This window comes from Eublepharis macularius, chromosome 1 (genome assembly GCF_028583425.1).
Source record: "Eublepharis macularius isolate TG4126 chromosome 1, MPM_Emac_v1.0, whole genome shotgun sequence".
Taxonomy (NCBI): Eukaryota; Metazoa; Chordata; class Lepidosauria; order Squamata; family Eublepharidae; genus Eublepharis; species Eublepharis macularius.
The window spans coordinates 41659510-41681535 of NC_072790.1; the positions used below are offsets into that span (position 1 = coordinate 41659510).

At 40.1% G+C, this 22026-nt stretch overlaps 1 protein-coding gene across 1 annotated transcript in view; it reads left to right on the forward strand.

The window, feature by feature from the left end:
- LDAH (lipid droplet associated hydrolase) overlaps positions 1-22026 on the forward strand; it is a 114869-nt gene that overhangs the window by 13798 nt on the left and 79045 nt on the right. Inside the window, exon 3 of the mRNA XM_054992747.1 lies at positions 6781-6915. Within this exon, the coding sequence (XP_054848722.1) occupies positions 6781-6915 (135 nt within the window). The remainder of the gene's footprint in view (positions 1-6780; positions 6916-22026) is intronic.

Genomic DNA, 22026 nt, shown 5'->3' on the forward strand with positions numbered 1-22026 from the left:
CTAGCAGGCATTCCACAAAACCAGGAATAATTGATTCAGGTTTCCCAGGGTAATTCTCACTCATAAACATGCACCCACCGGGGGGGAGGGGAAGTTGCTCCCCCTCACTTCAGTATGCTCCAAATATTTACGGACCATACTGAAGCGAGTAAAATACCATAATTCCAAAGCGGCTTGCCACTTCGGAATTATGGTATTTCCAAATTTTTCCCCCACTTCAGGTAAACCCGAAGCGAGAAACCCAAATCTTTTCAGGATGCACACCCCTACACACTGTGCATAAAACAGGGTAATTTCAATTGTGGCTACATTTGCAATCTGCTTCAGTTTGGAATTAATTCAGTGCACCCCTTGTGCTTATTTCAAACAGAAGGTGTTCCTATTGTCCTACAAAGCCCCAAACTGTCTGGGACCAGGGAAATTTGAGGATTTTCTTCCGCATTAGGAACTTGATGAGCATTACATTAATCATTTCAGATTTCAGCTCTTATCATCAGAGGTGAGGAAGATGACTCTGAAGGGCCGTCTCTCTTCTACTATGGCCCCCTGGACTACCCTCCCTTTTACCTAGTGCCAATTTTGGCTTATTGAGGCAAGCTTTTAATTTAGGCTTTTTAAAAAGTGTTAATATCTATTCTCATGATACTGTTTTCATACTGGAATTGCAAATTACTGCTTTTATGCTGGATTGTGTTAAATGTGTTATTTTTAATTGGTATTTTAGCTGGAATTTATTTATGATATACTACTGCCGCTGTTTTATCTTTGAAACTTATATATGGTGACATTTTATTGGGTTAGATCCAGACTAAACTGGCGGTTCTCTTCCCACTGTATTACCCCCCCCCCCCGCCCCTTGCTACCCACCCTGTAGTTTCTTCAGGGTTTTCTGTCTCCCAGGATTGGCATTTTGTGGAGATCTGTGGATTGCAGTGAGAGCGGGGAAGCAGGAAAGTTATGTTAACTTTTTAGGTTTGTTCTGTGTTGAAAACTGCCTCCGGTAGTGTACAAGAATTTAATTGAAAAGCAATTAACAGCTCTTTTATGCACATGCTTTTCCTACTTGAAGGGGACTGTAATTGAGCTTTTTGTTGTTGTTGTTGTTGTTCTTTTTAACATAGAGTTATTTCAGAAATGTGAAGGACAAGGAAGAATTTTAATTATTTACTAAACTTCCCCAGAGCTGTATGAGATCGGTGTTCAGTCCATGAAATTTTTAGCCTTCTGTTTTAGAGGTAGGATGTGTTTTATTCAGCTCTGAGCATGTCAACCAGCCATTTGAACAGTCCATTTCTTCAGCATCATGTTTCCCCAATGCTATCAGACTAGTGTTAGTAGATTGGAGTGTTTCATAGGTACCTTCTCCTGTGATAGATCTCCCCACCTTATTGAGGTGATGGCAGCACCATAGTTGACCAGCTTCTTTATTTTAGCTTGTCTTCTATTGTTTACAATAATTTTGGTTCAGTTGAATGTAGTGGTAAAATGCAATGAGCTTATGTGTGTCCCTTCTCCCCTTCCACTCCAGTTTTCTTTAATTCCATTTCCATAGTTTTGATGTGGCATCCAAATTGGACAAGCTGTGATTGGCACTGAGCAGGATTGCCTGTAAAGCATGGTCTGCAGTTCTACTTCCAACCATGGGTGCAGTTCATGGTTGGAATATGAGCCATAACCATGATTGGATGTCATAGCAAAGTATGGTGGGATGCAATCATGAAAGAGAAGGATGCCCACACACTAGAAGGTGTGTGGGGAAGGGGGCGATGGGTAAGCTTGTGGCATCTTATCAGTCCTTGGATGATAGAATGGGACAGCACACATAAAGGCCTGTTAAAAAAGGTAAAGGTAGTCCCCTGTGTAAGCACTGAGTCATTACTGACTCATGGGGGGGGGTGTCACATCACGACGTTTTCTTGGCAGACTTTTTATGGGGTGGTTTGCCATTGCCTTCCCCAGTCATCTACACTTTACCCCCAGGAACCTGGGTACTCATTTTACCAACCTTGGAAGGAGGGAAGGCTGAGTCAACCTTGAGCCAGCTACCTGAATCCAGCTTCCGCCAGGATCGAATTCAGATCGTGAGCAGAGCTTGGGCTGCAGTACTGCCGCTTACCACTCTGTGCGTATCTATATACTTGTTCTGAGGAGCCAGGGCTAGGTCTGAGGGCATGATTATCTTGTCTCCTTCTATTCCACCTCCTGCCTCTAACAAATTTCTAGAAACTTTAACATTTACATATAATAGCAACTCTACCACTTTTAAAGTTTATAATAAGGTTTCTTTTGAGAAACCGTTTGGCCTGATCTTGTACAGTTGCGTGACAGTGAAATGAAAGCCAAGCATCTTGCATTTTTTTTAAAACTTGTAGTAAACAAGAGGGGATGCCTCATTTCGTTTGTATTGCTTGACTTTTTTGGTGGGGGTGTGTTGATTTGAAACAGGGAAACTTACCCCTCTTTAAAATAGTATAATATTTAATGCACAATGTTTTGATTCAGATGATAGATCCAATGCACGTTGTATATTTTTCATCTGGGCATGTGCCCCAATAGTTGACAGTTCGAGCGAGGCTGTAATTTCTTCAGTGTTAATGAAGGAACGTGATGCCGTTTTATGTAACGACTCTAAAGAAAGATAGCTCTCAGAATGAATCAAACTGTGTATGTGCGTATCTTTTATATTTCATAGTTAAGTATGCTGCTCTAGGTAGTTCAGAGTCATAGAACGTTAGGCTGTCCTGTTTTTTTGTTTGCAAGAAGTGAGGTAATTTAGGCTGAGAATCCATGTTTGGGGAAGCCAGTGCAACAAAACAGACATGCTGTCTTTGCTTATAATATTCAGGGTTTTTTTTTTTCCACGTGTAAGAAAAATATCATGTGCAAGTGGCCCTCAAATTCCTCAGCTAGGCTTGTCATGGAAGCCACATGTTTTACCTTTCGCAAACGTCTCCATGTGGGAGAATGTTGCTGTGTTCTGTACATGCACCGTTTAAATTCTTCTGACATCTGTGTGGGCTGGCTTCCACATACGAACGCAGGGGAGCTGGATGTTGCTTCTCCTCCGGTGGTTGATTTGTAGCCAAATGCAGATTCGTTTTCCTCAAGCAAGGAAACTTCAATTTTTATTCAAATTGAAATCTTTAGCATCTTGAGAGGAGAAGGTGGTTGAAATCTTTGCCACTAAAGCAATTATTACAGCGGTTTTCTGAATGGTCTGCAGCTTTCCCCAAGATTTTAAACATCACTATTTTGAAACTGTTCTGCATTTTGATTTTGCGATGCTGTTGTAATAGTACTCCAAAGTTAACTTAAAAAAAAAACCCTACAAGGATTTCCATATATACTTTGTGGCTTGTGGGCATGTTTGTTTCTCTTAAATTTGCTCAACCTCTTGTGCCTTTGCAACTCCTTCAGATTTTCAGAGACCATGTGAATCGTCCAACAGGATTTAGGTTTCACTTTTGAGTTGTAAATTGGCTCCTATAATAGTATCGCTCAGTGTACCACCTGTCTCAGTAGTTGCCCTGTTTCTCATATGCCCACTTTTTATCACCTACATTTTATAAAAGCTGTTTTTCATCTCTTTCTTCTCTAACAAGTAATCTTTGGGCTGCTGCTTTGCCCTGCCATGATAGTGTCAAACAAGAAGGTGCCTCTGTCTTGAGGCCATGGAATGGAAATTGGATATCAAATATTTATTTATTTTAGACTTTTATTCTGGCCTTCCTGTGAGCAGGCCCCGCGAGAGTAGCCTTTTCTTTGTGGTGGCTTCATTAACCCTGGGAAAGCTCAAAAGAAATTGCTATAGAGAATCTCAGTGCAGCTGTAGAACTTGGAAAACCATGAACACTTTTTGAAAGGAAGGGCTAGTGGCTAAACAATTGAGATGTAAACCTGCAATGCCTGGGTTCAGACATTGCCTCTGCAGAAGAATGACCTTAAATGATCTCCTCTTCTCTTGGTTTTATTCTATTTATCTCCTGAAACTGACAGAACTTTCTTTATAGGTCTATTGCAAAGATGACTGGGATTGTGTGTGTGTGATGTGTTCCGAACTCTGAAAAGCTCTATGTAAATGTCAAGTGCTGGGTTACACATGTTCATTTCAAAAATCCCCATTATTTTAAATAAATATATGATTTATTTATTATAGACAGTGGGCAGGAGTAGGATTTAGTGACGGCACTGTTATTTTAGATTTATGGGTTTTAACGTTTGCATTCTGTTGCATTATTGGTTTCTGTTTGTATTTCTATTTGAATATTGTATTACCGATTTTAATGTTTGTATTTATTTTAGTAGTGTTTTTATGTGGATGCTGTAAACTGCCTTGGGCACCAGATATGGTGGAGAGATGGTATGTAAGTCGAATTGGGCATGTGTGTATGTTTTAGTTCTGGTTTTTAATGTGTTTTATGATGTGTTTTTATACTACTCTGTTTTTAATTGTTAGCCACCTTGGTAGCCCTAATTAGTCTGAAAGGTAGGATATAATAAGTCCTCCAAATAAATATACATAAATAATGTAATGTTCTTCATACTAAGAAGGTAAATTGACAGTACTGCAAGGCTAAGAAAGATGGTGAACATTTATGAAAATGTGTAGTCATTTTAAAAGTTTATGGAATAGTGTATGCTAGTATAACAAATTGCCTAGAAATGATTAACTGTTACATCGGAGGAAAGACTATTTCCCACCTATGTCTAGCAAAAACTCCATGGGTGAGCCGGATTCTACATTGTGGCCTGTGATTCTAGTCCTCCAGAATCAGGCATTTGAGTAATATTGTGTTGCTCTGATCACTGTCCAAAATAAACATCCCTGAGCGGGGTTGTTTGGCCCCTTGTATCCGCCTGCCAAGGGACAAGGATATTTTTTCTATCACACAACTGTTCAGTGGTACAGTTAAAAACCTTTAGACTTCTCTCTTAACAGTCTTATGTTCCACCGTTCATCACTATATTTGACTAATCTGAGAGATGCTGATTAAAGTTCCTTTGGCTCAGAGTACGTAGTGGCCTTCCCATCTGCCAAATTTGTCTCTTGCTCAGATGGCAATTCCGGGCCTAAGAATTCCCACCTACCCTTCCCAAATGCGCCTCACCTTAATTTGTCATTCCTGTTGATGGTGGGGAGAGGAATGCGTTGACAGCTGAGGGGAAGGAGGGATGCAGTGTCATCCATCTTTATTCTCTATTTCTGCTCCCAGTACATTCTGCATACGGCCGTTCCCAGAGTGTCTGACATTGTTGCTGTGAGGTGTTATATGAACTACACCTCCAAAAAGGACTGAGGGAAAGGGAGTGAAGAATGAAAGCAAAAACGGATAAACTGTGGGATACTTGCCCACCTGTAACTTCAGTCTGCATTGGGAGGCCTCTGCAGAGCCAGGGTGGAGACCCAGTTTGGTGTAGTGGTTAAGAGCACAGGACTCTAATCTGGAGAACCGGGTTTGATTCCTCACTCCTCCACTTGAAGTCAGCTGTGTGACCTTGGGTAAGTCAGAGCTCTCTCAGCCCCACCCACCTCACAGGGTGATTGTTGTGGAGATAATGATAACATGCTTTGTAAACGGCTCTGAGTGGGTGTTAAGTCATCCTGAAGGGCGGTATATAAATCAGTTGTTGTTGTTGTTATTATTATTATTCCAGAAGTCTGATTCTAGTAGTGCCCACTGCGTTTACTTCTTGTACGTGAATTTTCTTGTACATGAACTGAAACTAGAAATGTAGCAGGGAATACACTGAGAGCTCTGCTAATTTTCTAACTATTTTTTGAGGTGATGAATTCTCTCTCTGCCATTATTATCTCCTTCACTCAAATGTTTATTCATGTCAGTGGCTCTTATTTCTATCCCTTTAAGGCATTTTTTGACATTAGAAGCAGTTACAACTGACCTAAATATAAGATCTGTTTCTTGAACAGATGCTTAAGAGAAAGATACTCTCTCTGGTCCCCTGGGTCTTTCCTAGATCTGTTTTTGATGATCCTATCTCTGTTTTCCTGACTAAAGTAAATCTCAGATAGTGACTCCACTTATCAGGGATAAAATCTCCTTTTGTCTCTGAAAAGCATTAGTCACAGGTGCAATAAGCTATATACAGCATTGAACACAAAGCTTGAGAAGGTTATATAAACACTTCTTACTTTCACTGTTGAACTGATGATTGAAGTAAGGCGATACTTCATATGCTTTCCAGTGGAATTAATGCGGAGGTGTGAAAATGTATGAAATCTTCGGAGGTGTTCTGTGGTGCTTTCAAAGGAATCAAGAATGTAAAAAAAAAGACAAGCACATCTTTAAAATAATGTAAAATATTATTAGGAGAAAAATACATTTGTTTGAACTAAACCCTGTCTCTTGCCAATGAAACACCTTGATGCATTATATTTCAAAAAACTAAAATGCAAGCACATCTGTCAGCGGACAAGCTGTGTTATATCTTTGAATTGCTGCTTTGATCTTCCATGTTGCTGAAAGATCTTCTTCATTATTACATCAATTCCAGAGCTTTTGTCAGATGTTGTACAAGCATTTGCAGTATCTCTTTTTCGGCCTCTAAATACATTTTGGTGCTAGAGTGGTCTCTGTAGCTGGTATTCTAGCAGCACTTTTTTTTTTTTGCCTGGGGAAGGGAACCAACCACTACATCAGTATCAAAGTTATAGGCCGGAAGCAAATATTAATGGTATGCAATGTTAATTCTTATTTTATAGTTTCTCAACTGCAATAGTGCTGTTGTCAGCATCCTTAATACATTCCTTTTCTTTTTCAGGCAATCCGGGATTTGCTGGTTATTACCGAACATTCATTCAAGCTTTGTACTGTGGCCTAAATCGGCAGTATCCAGTTTGGATTGTAAGTCATGCAGGGCACTGCCGAGTGCCTCATGACATGGAAATCGTTGAAGGTACTATGAATTAATTTGTCAGAATGCTTCCGTTTTATATTTGTGCTTTCTCCCGCATAAAACGGTTTGAACGAATAAGTGTTTAGCAAAACCCAGACAGTTACAGGATTTAGAGTTAGAGATTTTCTAATCCACAAGATCTTCATTCTTGGTTACAAAGGAGGAGGGAAGAAGGCTTGAGGCCAAGGATTTCAGATTTGTGTACACTGTAAACAAATTGGGGTCTGTATATGACATCTGAGTGCAGTTAAAAATGGAATTGGTCTATCCTAGGGACCCTCTGTCTTCTAAAGTTAAAGTTTACTATGAAAAAAGTAGCATGCACCATAAGTTGGTCATTACAGTTGCTCCTGGCTGTTTGGTAACAAGTATTTTGTTTGTTTGTTTTTCCCCTTTGTGTTTGCATCATTGAGTGTTACTCACTCCCACCATATTGACACCAATATACTTAGAAGTAGGCATGAACAGGGCAGGCCATTTGGGGGAAATGATTACTTGAGGATGTGCATCACCTTTTATGTCTTGGACAACATACAGTAATGTATAAAGCATGAGAAGACACAAGGACATACACTTTACATCCGTGTTTTCTTGGGCTGACAGATGGTATTTGAAGCTTGATTGACCGGAGTCCCCAAAGTGACTCACAATATTCATAAAATGCAATGTTTAAAAGCAACCATTTTAAAAAGCCAGCCGGTGTTAAAACATTAAAGTCTCCCAAAAAATTTTCGAGCATGAGCTTTCATGAATCAGAGCTCGCTTCATCATGTGAGAAAGGGGAGTTGGAAAAGCCCCACTACATGTGCAGAGTTTGGAATCTGATCCTTGTAAATGAAAGCACACGTGTGTGTGTGTGTGTGTGTGTGTGTGTGTGTGTGTGTGTATTTGCATTGTAGCTTTGGTGTCTTCTTGCTTGTTCCCTAGCCCTGTGTCTGTGTGTAATTTTTATGCTGTAGCAAACACGCTTTAGCTCCTTCCGTTCAAACAAAGGGGGCTGTATTGGAACAATGAATTCAGTAATTCATGATTGAATTCAGAACCTCCCCAAAGCTGGTGCAGCTATATTGAGGAACTACTGTGGAAGCTGTTGTGACGTCTGTTGTTTATCTGGCATTTCCAGAGAATTGGAGAAATTCTTCAAGGCCTCCAGTCTTGAGCTGTCTATTAAAATTGGATTTTTTAGAATCTGAGCCCAACTGTTTGCTCTTAACCTATTTTATCACCAACTTTTGCATTTAAAATGTTCAGCCTTTTAAGCACCACCACTCTGGTGCAATCCCTACGCTGTCTTCTGGGGTTTCAAGGCTGAAAATGGAACAGGAGGCCCCTTGGTATTTTAGTCAAATTGCTGCTAATCATTGTGGTCAAATGTCAGACTCTAAGGCAAACATTAACACTTTGGCACTGGGAAAATCCCATAGGCTTCAAACTACTAGTAGAACTTAAGAATTTGTAAGCTCATGACCCCAAAAAAGCAGGATATGCTGTTAGAAGCTTGGGGGGGGGGAATTAAGATGACTTCAGGTAAAGTTTTTATGTAGTTTCTGTCTCAAAGTTTGGTGAATTTCTATCCTTTTATATTAAGTCATCTCTTCAAAAATTGCTGTGGTGGGAATAATTCTTCAAAGAATGTTTTGAACTCATGTGGATAGGATTGACAAATGGGAATAAACCGACATATAAAACGTATCTTATTCTATTTTAGAATAGTTATATACTGCCTTTCAGTAAGACTTATGTCGAAGGTGACGTGCATCAACAAAGTAGTACATTATTATGAGAGCCAGTTTGGTGTAGTGGTTAAGAGCGTGGGACTCTAATCTGGAGAGCTGGGTTTGATTCCCAACTCCTCCACTTGAAGCCAGCTGGGTGACCTTGGGCGAGTCACAGTTCTCTGGAGATCTCTCAGCCCCACCCACCTCACAGGGTGATTGTTGTGGGGTAATAATAACATACTTTGTAAACTGCTCTGAGTGGGCATTAAGTTGTCCTGAAGGGTGGTATATAAATTGAATGTTATTATATAAATCAAACGTTATTATTAAATACTTAAAATAAGAGCAGAATCTAAAACCAGGGGTGCGATTCTAATTTAAAATGTGTTTCAGAATAATATTTATTTATAGTCCACCTTTCTTGCTGAGACTTAAGATGGACTTCAAAATATAAAAACAATGCAGTCAGACAGAATAAGACATCCAGTGAACATTGCAGTAGGACTAGGATTATCAAAGTAGAAGACAAGGAAGCAAAACCAAGATAGTGCATATCATAAATGGTGCAATAGACTGAATACAGTTTTGGATATCCAGAAATACCAATAAGATATTTTTCAGGTATATATTTGGACCAAATGTATCCAAGCTGACATCCACTAACCATTCCAGTCATTTACGCAGGGAATTATACTTAAAAGGTTTTGATGGGATTAATATCAGATATCTCTCTGCCTTAACTACTCCGCCTCTATAATTTTTCCTATAAGAATTCCCAAAATGACCGTCTCTTCACATATCCGAAGAAGTGAGCTTTTACTTATAGAATTTCATATTACAATAAGTGTTAGTCTTTAAGTTGCCACTGGGCTTTTATTTTTCTACAACGGACTTAACGTGGCTACCCCTCTACAATTAAATGTGTCCTGTTAGTCTTGAGAGCAATCAGTTTCAGTACGACAGATAGTAACATCTCATTCATTTATCATTCATAATTGTACAGATGAATCTGATGATACAGATGCCCCCTGTTGACCATATTAATACAAAAGGGATGGTTGGAATTTGGATGGTAACTGGTTGGAGAGTTGCGGGCAACATTCGACAGTCATTATTCTCAGTTTTGGTATCCTTAAAGCTGTCTAGCATGCATTCCTTGACTGCCTCTGCCTTTCTCTTGCTTAAGTGTAGCACACATATATGACTTGTTACCTAGCCTAAGTAAACTTTAAAAACAGTTCCCTTGCCAGTTATCCAAATGGGTCTGCTGATTTTCCATGCTGTGTGGAAGTTATAGCACTCACAATGCTAGTTACAGTGCTATAGATTAGATTACAGCTGTATTTTTCTATCTGTGTATGCAGCTCTGTGAGCATACTCACGTGCTCATATGAAAGTGTTTAAGATGGCAAGGAAGAAAGAGGCTTAGCACTCTGTCATCTTGCTTAAAAACCAACAATCTATACATGCTGAGTAAACATTAGCAGAATCTTTAGATGTTGCTTTAAATGTTGCTTTTTCCTTTGCAGTGCCCCAATATTGACACGTTGACTCATAAGTTTTTCCTAATGGTTAGTTTTCTTGACTCAGTTGTGCAGATGCTACCTATGAACAGCTTCTTTTATAGTATCATAAACACTGACTTATTTATATTCTGCAATATTGCCTATTACTGCAAAAGTATTATGATTTTTGGGTCACGCCATCGTAAGATTAAAGTATGTGGAGTGGACTGTTGGCAGGCTTTCATTTAAAGAAAAATGCCAGTTTAAGGAAAAATAAAGGGTGGGCAAGATCTAATCCATCCCAAGAAATTCTAATCAAGGCATAGCAATCTCTATCACTAATTTCAAATAAGCCATCAAAGCTTGCCCACACTTCATTTATTTTTGCAAACTTTAAAGATTTCTTTTTGTATGTCACTGTTTGAAGGAGCTTCTTATATTATTTTTCTTTGAGAACCCAAGTCACATTTTTTCTGCGGTGGTGGTGGAACGTGAAGTAATCTACTCTCTTTCTGTTAGGCTTTGAAAAGCATATTAAATTTAGAGGAAGTTTATGTAAATTACAGATTAATACTTCCTAATAGAATCTTTTAAAAATTCATTGTAGCACAGTGCTCTGGATATCAAAACGGAAGCTGCTAGTTAGGAATAAATGTCCGTAAATTAGTATGTTCCAAAATATTAAATTGATGGCCATTTATATTACATTGTAAATGGAGAGAGAATGAAGGTGTTGGTTTAAAAGAGACATACGTAGACCCAGTCTCTGGTGGTTGTGTATGGAGGGGTGTGCATAGGTTTCTTTTTGTTGGTCCAGTAAACCAGACTGTATCTTCCTTCCACTGTTTTTTCTTAATGAACGAATTATCGCTCAACGAATTCATCGTAATCATCTCAGTGTTGTCCTTTCATTCCAGTTTTTGGTACATCACAAGACTGAAACACACAAATATTTGAATGCAAACAATCTAACATGATTGCACTGAAATTTTGTATGTTTTAAGGGAATGTTTTCTATTGTATCCCCTCCTTTTAATCCCTACCTTATTGTACATTGTAAACGATGGACTTAACGTACACGCTCTTTAAAAACTGTACTGTGTACGTTCATCCGGACCTTTACCGCAGAGTAGCTGGTCATAGCAGTTGGCCACAGGAGCTCCATGCCTCACCAGCACAATTGAAAGACTGCATGGTTATTCTAACCACAAAGTCATTGATCCTCCCCGTGGAGAATTCACTCTAAAACATCTGTAGTGGTACAGAGTAGCAAAGACTGGATATCGAAATTTAATATTGAAACTTCAAACAAAGTACAAGTTCATTCTGGAATGAAGTATTCATTCTAAAATGATACTCTGCAGTAACTTTTGGAATATACGGCTTGGTTTCTTTAAATGCCTCTTATCTACATTTCTTTGTATGTACAATCACATGAATTAAGCCCTTTTCAGACAATCAGTCTGTGATGACTGAAGTTCTTGGTTGGCATCCAAGGTGTCCTTCTGCTCACAGAAGGCCTACATTATATATTGCACTGAAGCCTTACGTGCAAAAAGTGAAACTAAATCCAAAGATTTTGCTTGTTTTTGTGAATAATCTTTTATACAACAAAAATATGAGAAATGCTATAGATGCTATTCTTTTATAGCCCTGAGCTAACCCCTGGCACAGCTGGCCCTGCTCTCAACCTACATGTGAGCTACAAACTAATACAAGGCTTTCTTTGCCTCAGGAAGGGGAGGTGAAATTGACAGAGCCTTCAGGGAGGCAAAGATGAAATTAACAAATCCTCTGAGGAGAGATCTTCATAGGCTCTATCTTTTAAAACTACCCTTGTGTAGAGAGGTGAAATTGACAGAGCCTTTGGCTCTGTCTTTTAAAACGATGCTTCCCGGCTAACATCAAGTCTCCCTACACTTAAGCATCCTTGTGTAAGATTTCTCATGTAGAGAGACTCTAGGACTGTCCCATTTTAAGCCCCCACCCCTTTTATAGTACCCCAAAGGTTTTTGCAAACTACATATTCTTCTCTGGCACAAGTTTTGACACATTAATCAACACTGTATTCGGGTTATGAAATGTCTAGTTTTTAGATATTGTGCCCCATCCATATAAAAAAAATGTTTTCATTACAAAATACAGAGGGTGAGCTTCCTGTTTATAGCAGTGATTCACTTTAAGCATTTTGCAAGGTATTCTTTGTCAACAGTGAGGTATCCCACATCAATGGGTGTGAAGAGGAACTGGTTATTTTCTCAGTGTGTGGCAGGAACTGTATCAGCAGAGTATTACCCATCTTGATGCTTCAGCTTCTAGCTTACCAACAGTTTGTCCCTTCCAAGGGTTCTTAAAAGGACACTTCAAAGCATGAATACTCATCATGAATCATTAGTACCACAGTTAAATAATAATTTTGAATTTTGCCGTCTCCTGGAATCATATTTCACTTTCTTGTTGAGTTTCATTACTAGAAGATAGCCAAACATCTTGTCCTCATCTTGTTTAAAATAGAATGCATGAAAGCAAAGAACCCAAGAGATGTTGCAAACCTTCATTTGCACATTTTCCTCCTTTGGATAAACATTTATTTGTTTGATTTTTTTAATCCCAAGCAACTTTGTAAGATTATTTCAAAACCAAGCATTCAGTAGAATGGAAGTTCTGTTGAAGATAGCAACAGTGCAATCCTATGCAAAGCTATTACAGTCTAAACCCATTGATTTCAGTGGGCTTAGGTTGGAGTAACTCTTCTTAGGATTGCACTTAGTCACAAATGTATAGAAATGTAACATTTCCAGAAGGTTTTTGGAGGAATGAGGAGGCAAGAATGGAAACTTTAGGGAAATTTGAAATATATGTTATACCTTTTGTCTTATCAAACCAAAACTTATTTTCCTGGTTTAGCAGCATGAGATGCATGTGTAATAGTACTATTAGCTTGTGTAATAGTACTATTTGGTATATTTATTAAATTTAAAAGTATAGCAATGCAATCCTGGGCTCCATTCTTCCAGTCTAAATCCATTGAAATCAATGGGCTTAGACTAGAGCAATTGTTTTGGCTCGGGGGCCACTTTGTGGGAGCGGAGGTTAGCAGAGGGCCGCACCTTTTAAAATGATTGCATTCATTAGTTAACTTTGCATTTCAGAAAAGGTATAAATTGTATCATAAAAATCAATAAATATAAATTAAATAAAATAGTGGTAGTTTTATTCAATTTATTTATTGTGCTAATTTCATATCATCTATAGCTGCAAGCACGGGAAGGAAATCTCGGTTCAAGGCGGATTTTTCTGACTGTCTTGGTGGGCCACAAAAAACTCTGTAGCGGGCCACATGTGGCCTGCGGGCCGCAATTTGCCCACCCCTGGACTAGAGTAATTGCATAGGAGTATACCATAAATGCCTGTTTTCTTCCAGCAAATTGGAAATATGTTTTGTGTATGTGCATGCGCACATGCACATGTGCATGCACACAAACACAAACTTCTGATGAGCAAAGCCATGTCTTTCATTCCAGAAGAGAGAGTTGGGAGGGTTTTTTTCCAGAGTGCCCCCAAATTTCCATTTTTTCCAATGGAAAATCAGAATGCAGTTCCCTCCATTGGCATCTCATCAGTTACCAGGTTCAATTCACTATCACATTGAAAGTCCTTCATGGCTTTGGCATATCTGTACAATCATCTCTCCCCCTATGTTCTTCCACAGCAGCTTTACTTATCTGACCAGGGCCTTCTGCAAATACCACCCTGAAGTTGGGCAAAATCAACAGCAGTTCACACGTGTGCTTTCTCTGTGGTGGCCCCCACCTTATGGAGTGGCGTGCCTGAGGAGGTCAGGAGAGCTCCCATTTTCCTGGCTATAGCCCCTTCTGCACTGGGGACATAACTCCTTACTTTCCCTGAGGTCAAGCCAAAAAGCATGGAATTGTCTTGTATGTGGCCGTTCGCACCTTTCGTTGGAGCAGTGATGAATCACTGGCAAAACTCCATTCCTGCCTTTTTCTCTGTTGTCCCCAAGCATCTGTTTCTCCACCATGGGATAAAAAGAGAATCTAAAACTCAATTATTTCTGACACCCAGATATACAATATTCCCACCAGTGCAAAAGCAAAAAGAATAAAAAGGGAATTTGCCATGCCTGCTTTCAAACCAGTGATTCATCGATCCTGCGCTGACCTTTAAGGGGAGGTAGGAAGAATGGAAAGGAGAGGAGAGGAGTGGCTGGCTAGATGAGAGTAGCCAATCACAATGCAGTAGGCTGGCAGGGGACAGGAGGTGGGGAAAGGGTGGAACACCAAAAATGGAATAAAGATTATACACGGGAAACAGCTTACCACAAAGTTGATTTTTTTAAAAGTTATGGTATAAGCGCTCCCAGGAAAGCGAGGGAAAAGTCGCATAGTGGCCATATTCAATACTCATGGCGGCAAATCTGGTGCAGACAGCCACAACAAAAACGTTGCAGTATGGGAACTGATCCAGCGAAATAGACACGTGCAGACGGATCCTGTAAAACTGAATTATTTCGGAGGGCTTTCTACCCAGATTATAGGGCTGTGTCAATAAGAAATAGGTCAGAGAATTGCTTTGGAAGGGACAGGGACTATATGCTCTACTGTCTGCTGATGAAGATACATGTCACTGGGTGAGTCAGGCAAGTCACATGGTAGCTAATTGCTCAGTGGTTGCTGCTGGCCTGGCCCCAATGAGTTCTCTGTCAAAGGCCAAATTAGCCCTGGAAAGGGACCTACCATCTCCTTGCTATCTTTTAGTGACTGAAACCAAGGCTTGGAGACTGGCAATACTGTTGCCTAGCAACGTCCACTGAGCACATTCCTTTCTTGAACATACGGGCTCTTTTTCTTTAATTTTGGACAGTTTTCACACACACACACTAATTTTTTAAACAAGATTTCAGATTTTTCTGCAAATTTTTTTTGTCTTGTCTGTTGAAGAATCCAGTCTCCAGTTTTAAGCATCCACAGATTTAGTCATTTATTTATTTATTATTTTAGATTTTTATTCCGCCCTCCCCGTAAGCGGGCTCAGGGCACATTACATCATTTAAAAGCCACAATAAATACCACATTTCTGTAAAAAAAAAATTTAAAGCATTTAAATTCAGTCAGCATTACAGACAATTAAAATAGATGGCAATATTAACCAATGTGGAAACAGGATGATGGACAACCTAATTGGGAGGATTTAGATCATTCTCTTCCCTCCCTACCAGGCCAGCAGAGGCCTGGCCGAGCCTCAACCATATGCCATGTTGATAATTAGGTATATTGTGATGATGTGAGCCTAATGCAGTTTAGAAAAGGGTAGAATTCAGAAAGCCAGGCTAGTAGTGAAAGGATTAAGCACCCCTTCTTCTCCATTAAGAAGCTGGTGTGCAGCCTAGTAATTGAGATGATGAGCTATGAACCCAAGTCCCAGTTTAAATCTCAGCTGAACCAATATGCTGGATAACCTTAGGTAACCCACTATTTGGTAGCCATTTTATTTTAGCTCATAAGGGAGTAAACACCAGCCTATTTTATTGTATTGGCACATGGGTTATTGAGATAATATCTGTGAGCACTTAGGAAAAGTACTGTATGTAAATACGAAGTAGCAGTATTAATCTCCAAGCATCCTGTGCAAACTAGCTATTGGTGCGAGATAATAGGGTTATCGATATTAGAATACAGATAGATTGCCAATAAAAAAAGCTGATGGTCAAATGAGAACGGCAGGAGCTGCATTTGTAGGCAATTAAGTCCCATGAGCATTATTTCTGAATCCCGAGCAAATGTCAATTTATTTGTGGAGGATACTTTTACAAAAAGCAATTGCTCCAACAAACGTTAATGAATTGAATGTTTATATTGAAAGTAACAGGAACGTTTCCCAAAGGTTGGAGGGCCCTTCTAAAGTCCAGGGGTTAATTTAAAACACAATATTTTTAGACTTTGTTCCCCGGGTTCTGTAGGGGTGTGAAACGTTTATTGAACATTTGTTCATGGTTGTTCCTCCACATCCCTGCATCCCTTTATGGCATTCTACTATTTGCAGATAGAAATTAATTGAAGTTTAGTAATTAAATTTAAAGGTTGGATAAAAACCCTGCCAGCTTTTAACATTAAAACTATGCAAGGGTTTGCCTCTTCTTCCTCCAAGTGTACCTGCATGCCAATTCAAAGAACGAACTGGGAATTCAAGAACCACATGTGGTTTAACTAGCTAATTTTTATGGAGTGACTACTGCTTCGTGGCCTTACTATGCCATAAACGGTATTAGAGCCCTTCTGATTTTACTGTAAGTCTTACAATACTTGCAGACCCGAACATTAAGACTGTCAAAATGAAAGCATTAAAAAAGAAGTAATGGGGGGGGAGGGACTTCAACTTTTTGTGAAAATTAAAATAGGGAGCATTTGGTTTTTGAACACTTGGAATTGTAAAAAGCAGAAGAAAGAGTAAGGTGACTGGGAAAATAAGCTTATTGGAACACAGGAGATGTTGGGTTAGAACTGCTCAATTAGGCTTGGATGGACTTGTTTTTCTAACTTTATGGTTCTTAATAATAATTTATAGTCCCTTCTTTAGACTAGATCAATGATCTCCAGCGTGGCAGCTGTGATTGCCAGTATAGTTCCTGGTGCCCTTCTATCCCCATAGCAAAGAGCCTGTCTTGGCTTTCCTCCACCCCATTGGAGCAGGAAGTACTGTTGGTGACTGCTACTGGAAGTAAACAGCCAAGCCCCCATCATAAGCGGATGCTTGGCTTGGAACAGCATTCCATAATTGCCCCTCCCATGGCACCACACTTACTCAAAATTCCAAAAGTGTCCACAGGTTAGGGACCCCTGGACCAAATAATGCCTTGTTATTCTGAGGGAATGAGGATACTTTGCAAGAATTCCATTGTCTTGTTTTCTTGCTTCTTTCCCAAAAGCAGTTAGATATAGTTTCATTAACACAGTTACCCTCTACTGGATTCTCTCTCACCTAAGGAGTTCCCATAAAGAGTGTTTAATGAGTGGTGAGTGACTGATACTCACAAGGGGACTGTATCTTCAACCTTTTCAAGTAGTTAAAGGAGAACCTTTCCCCCCCTTTTACCAACAGAAAAAGCTGGTTGTCCCACTGTGGACAAGCCCATACATACATGTCTGTTGTTTGTTTATTGTAGCATCAAACTGTGATGAATGTGCCACATCTGGAATTTTCACATTGCCCAGTGCAGGTCTAGAACCAGACTTTTCAGCTGAGTTGCTACACACAGCAGACTACTGTTCAGTAATCCAATGTCAAGAATTCTTGAGGTGTATATATACGGCAGGGGGAAACACAGCTTATCAAATGGGAGTTAGCAGTATACTTTGTTTATTTGGGAAATTGTACATGCTGTCCCTATGTAAAAATGCCCTCCTGAATAATTCAGTCTTCCATAGTGTGCGAAATTCTAGCAGAGTTGGGAGCCTTTGTTATCTCATCAGGCAGGCTACTCCATAAAGTGGAGGTACAACAGGGAAAGCTCATATGTACAGGCAGTTATTGATCTTTTCCATTTGCAGGGTGCCACTTACAGAAGACCCTGCTTAGACTTGCAAAGCTGTTGTGGTGGAGCATGGAGGGAGAGGTGACCCTGCAGATATGAGAGTCTAAGGCTATGAAGGGCTTTCTGTGGGATGGCCAATAATTTGAATGAAACTCAGTAACGGTCGGGCAATCAATGGAGTGACTGCAGAATGGGGCTAATATGCATAGTCTGATAATAACTGAGTTGTGTGGCATTCTTTATCAACTCTGAGTTGACTTTGAGAGGAGACCTATGGAAAGTGCATTGCCGTAGTCTAGTCTTGATGTTGCCATAGCACGGATCTACGTAGGTAGCCAGATCGGTGAAGTCAAAGTACGGGGCCATTTTCCAAGCTAAACTATGTTAGTAGAAACTCTTTTTTGCAGTTGCACTAACTTGCTTCTCCAGCAGTAATGTTGTTTATATCCAATATAACCCCTACACTCTTGACAGAGTCAGTGAAGGTCAGCTGAAACCCGTTGGAAAGCATAATATCGTTCAAGATCACTGCCTTCCCAACTAGTCTTACCACTTGTATGGATTTAGTTTCACTTTGTTCACTCCTGGCTATTTCATTTCAGTGGATAGGCAGTGATTCAGAGCATCGACTGTATCACCAGACAATTTGGATAAGGAGATAGAGCGTTGGGTAATGTCAGCACATTGACTTCAGTCCCCTAACTATGGTTGAGTTGTCCTAAGGGCTTTACATAGAAGTTGAATAGGATGGGGAATAGGACTGTGCCCAGTGGAACCCTACAGTACAGGTCCCACGCTGAGGACAACTGGTCTCCTATGGCAACCCTTTTAGTCCTGTTCATTAGGAATTATTTGAACTAGTCCAGAGCAGATAGATCAAGGTGGGTAGCCCTATTAGTCTGTCTGTAGCAGTAGAAAAGAGCAAGAGTCCAGTAGTACCTATAAGACTAACAAAATTTGTGGTAGGGTATGAGCTTTCGTGAGCCACAGCTCACTTCAGAATCTAAGAAGTGAGCTGTGGCTCACAAAAGCTCATACCCTACCACATATTTTGTTAGTCTTATAGATGCTACTGGACTCTTGCTGTTTTCTACTAGTCCAGAGCACGTTACCTGATACCTTTTTCTGTCTCCAGAAGCCTCAGCGTGGCATGGTCTGCAGATAAGTCCAGTAGGAGCAACAAAGGAGCATGATCTTTGTCTGTGTTCAGACAGAGATCATCTACCAAAGCCAACAGGGCTATCTCTGCCCCATAGCCCAGCCTGAAGCTAAACTGAAAAGGGTCCAGAGCAGATGAATTCTAATGCAAGAAGTTCTGAAGTTGGTGAGCTACTGCTGTCTTGATCACTTTGCCAAGAAAGGGTAAATTAGAGACTGGGCAATAGGAGAAATTTATTGTGTAAAAGGGCTGTGTGCTTATACTTTCTGAAAGTCCAACGTTTTCTTCTGGAAACCAGTTCTACAGCTGTGCAGGAAAGTCTTGTTCATTTAAGTTAATGGGATCTTTATTAATTTATTCTTGTTTTATTAAACTCAGGGCAGTATACATACTGCCCAGTTCAGGCAAATGTAAGTGCCCCCCTTTTTGTCCCAATAACTATGTGAGATTAGTTTGAAATATTGTCGTTGGCCCAGGATCTCCTAGTGAGCTTCATGGCTGGTTGAACAGGGACATTTTAACCTGGTTTCAAATTTTTTAAATGTGTTTTCAGCACACTTGTATTCCTAGTACTTGGAACCCATGTGGAATGAAGCCCACTTAATAATTTGGTCTTAAATCCATGCTAGTGGAGGATGCCCAAGTAAAGAAGAAAACCTTCCCACACACCCCGGCTCCTACAAGCTGCTGGCTTATGTTTTGTACCTAGCTTAGGGGAATGTAGTCAGTCCTGGTAATGCCCAACCTAAGTGGTAATCAAGGGATCAGCTGAGAAAGTGGTACAGTGCCTCCGCAAGGAATACTGGGAATCTGGATGGAGTGAAATTCAAATACAAGGGTTGGATCCAGACTAAATTAGCAATTTCCTGTGATTTTTCTTTCCTGCTATAGACCATCCCCCATGCTGCTTCTCAGGGACCCCTATGGCTCTGGAGCGGCATTTCATGGAGATCAGTGAGCTGCAGCAGGAGGGAGGAAAGCAGGGACGTTATGTTCTGCTGATGGAAAATGTAGTCTGGAGCCAACCCTAAGTTTATTGAAGGGAATGATTTTCAAAACTCAGACAGTCATGATAATATCGAGCATAGCACAACGGTATAAATCAACACGGTCATTCCCATGTTGATACAAATGTTCCTGACAGCCACACATCTCTGTGCTATGTGCATTACTCAAGGAAGGGAAGTAGAGCAGAAGGGATGTAGGGTATGAAGATCCTACATAGTCCTGTTTCCTAGACAAGAGTCCAAATATCCAGGCAGCAAAATAATCTTAAAATAAATCAAAAAAGGAAGTGAGGGTGGAGCCTTAATGTGATTCCAAAGCAGGCAGAGACATATGATAGTGTGTCTAGAACCACAATGAGGTGATCTCAGCAGGAACACAGAAGGACTTTAATTTGGTGAAAGATTCTGTCCCTCTTTATAAGACTAAAGGCATGAGATTTTTTTAAAAGTTTCTTTATCTCCAAGAATGTTCTTATCTCTAAGCTTGGGGGCTAGGTCAACGGCCTTCTACTTGTCCAGAGGCAGGAAGAAGTTTTCAGGTCCTGTGAAAACTTCCAAATAAGGACAGCAAGAAAAGTCTCTGGGCAGGCAGGTGTGCTACACGCAGTCTCTGTTATCTTGTAGCGTGAAAGTTCTTTTTGGGGGGGGGAGTTCCAGCACTCCAATAAGGCCTGAGAACCAGTGTGGGAAATGCTAATGTGAGGTATTTATTTTCTGTATAGATTCTAGGATAATAGTATTTTTTTTTAATGGACGCCTTGATTAATTGTTCAGAGGTCCTGATTAATACTCTTCCCAATTCCAGGAAGCATTATTCAGTTCAGCATGGTTCTGCTCCAACGAGCCCTTGGTCCTTTAAGATGCTAATGGCCAGAAACTCTCTTTCTGAGAGTCTCTCTACAGGAGACCTCTTACATGAGGACGCTGAAGTGTAAGGAGATGCAATGTTAGCCAAGAAGCGTAGTTTAAAAAGAGCCAAAGACTCTGTCAATTTCCCCACTCTACAAGAACGTACTTTTAAAAAAACAGAGCCTGCAGAAATGGCTCTTCAGAGGGTTGTGTCAATTTCACCTCCTGTGTCAATTTTCACCTTTGTGAAGATGAAATTAACAAACCCTCTAAGGAGTTCTCTCTGCCACTCTATTTTAAAACTACCCTCCTGTAGAGAGGTGAAATTGACAGAGCCTTTGGCTGTTTTTTTAAACTATGCTTCCCAGCTAACATTGCATCCCCCTATACTTGCACATCCTCATATAAGAGGTCGTGTAGAGACTCTCTTAGTCTTATATGACTAACAGACAGAGAAGTTGGGTCCAGACAGCTTTTCCATTCAGCCTTGCCTAAGTTTCCTCCTTACTATGGTCCCCATTCCAAATTATTTTTGTACATGAAGGTCCCATGTTCCTCATCATAGTTTTTTGGGATGTTCATAGGTCATCCTTTCTCCCATTTTCACTAGCAAAATCGCTGACTGGATCCAACCCATAAGCTGGTCCTGTATCCTCAAGGTGGAAGGGGAAAGAGAGAAGCCAGCAAAAATGAAATCTTGATGGTAACACCTAATTCTCTGTTAAATACACCACTCTGTCTAAAGAAAGTCCTATAGGAAGATGAGACTTATACAGTGCAATCTTAAGAAGAGTTACCCCAGTCTAAGCTCATTGATTTCAATTTCAGTTGATTTCCATTTCAATTTCAAGTTTCCTAACAAGGCGAATGTGTGAATCAGAATGACTTTGTCTTTGTATTGAATGTAATTCTGTAGAGAAGAAAGCACAGCACAGATGTGGCATAATTCTTAAGTTATGTTGTACGAAGTCCTTTTCATTAATATCCCATCCCATTAGCAATCATTGGTAGAAGCGTATATATCATTAAAGTCAGTTCACAGTATCTTTTGAAAAGATATTTGAGTCCAGTGGCACGTTAGAGACCAACAAGATTTTTCAAATCTGCAGCTCGAAAAAGCTTATACCCTTGAAAAATTCTGTTACAGTGCAATCCTAAGCCCATTGATTTCTGTGGGCGTAGACTGGAGTAACTTTGTTTAGGATTGCACTGTTAGTTTCTAAGGTGCAATTGGACTCAAATCCCGCTGCTCTACTGCAGATTCACACGGCAGCCTACCTGAAACTAAGGTACTAGAGTGAATGAAATGAAACTTGTTCAA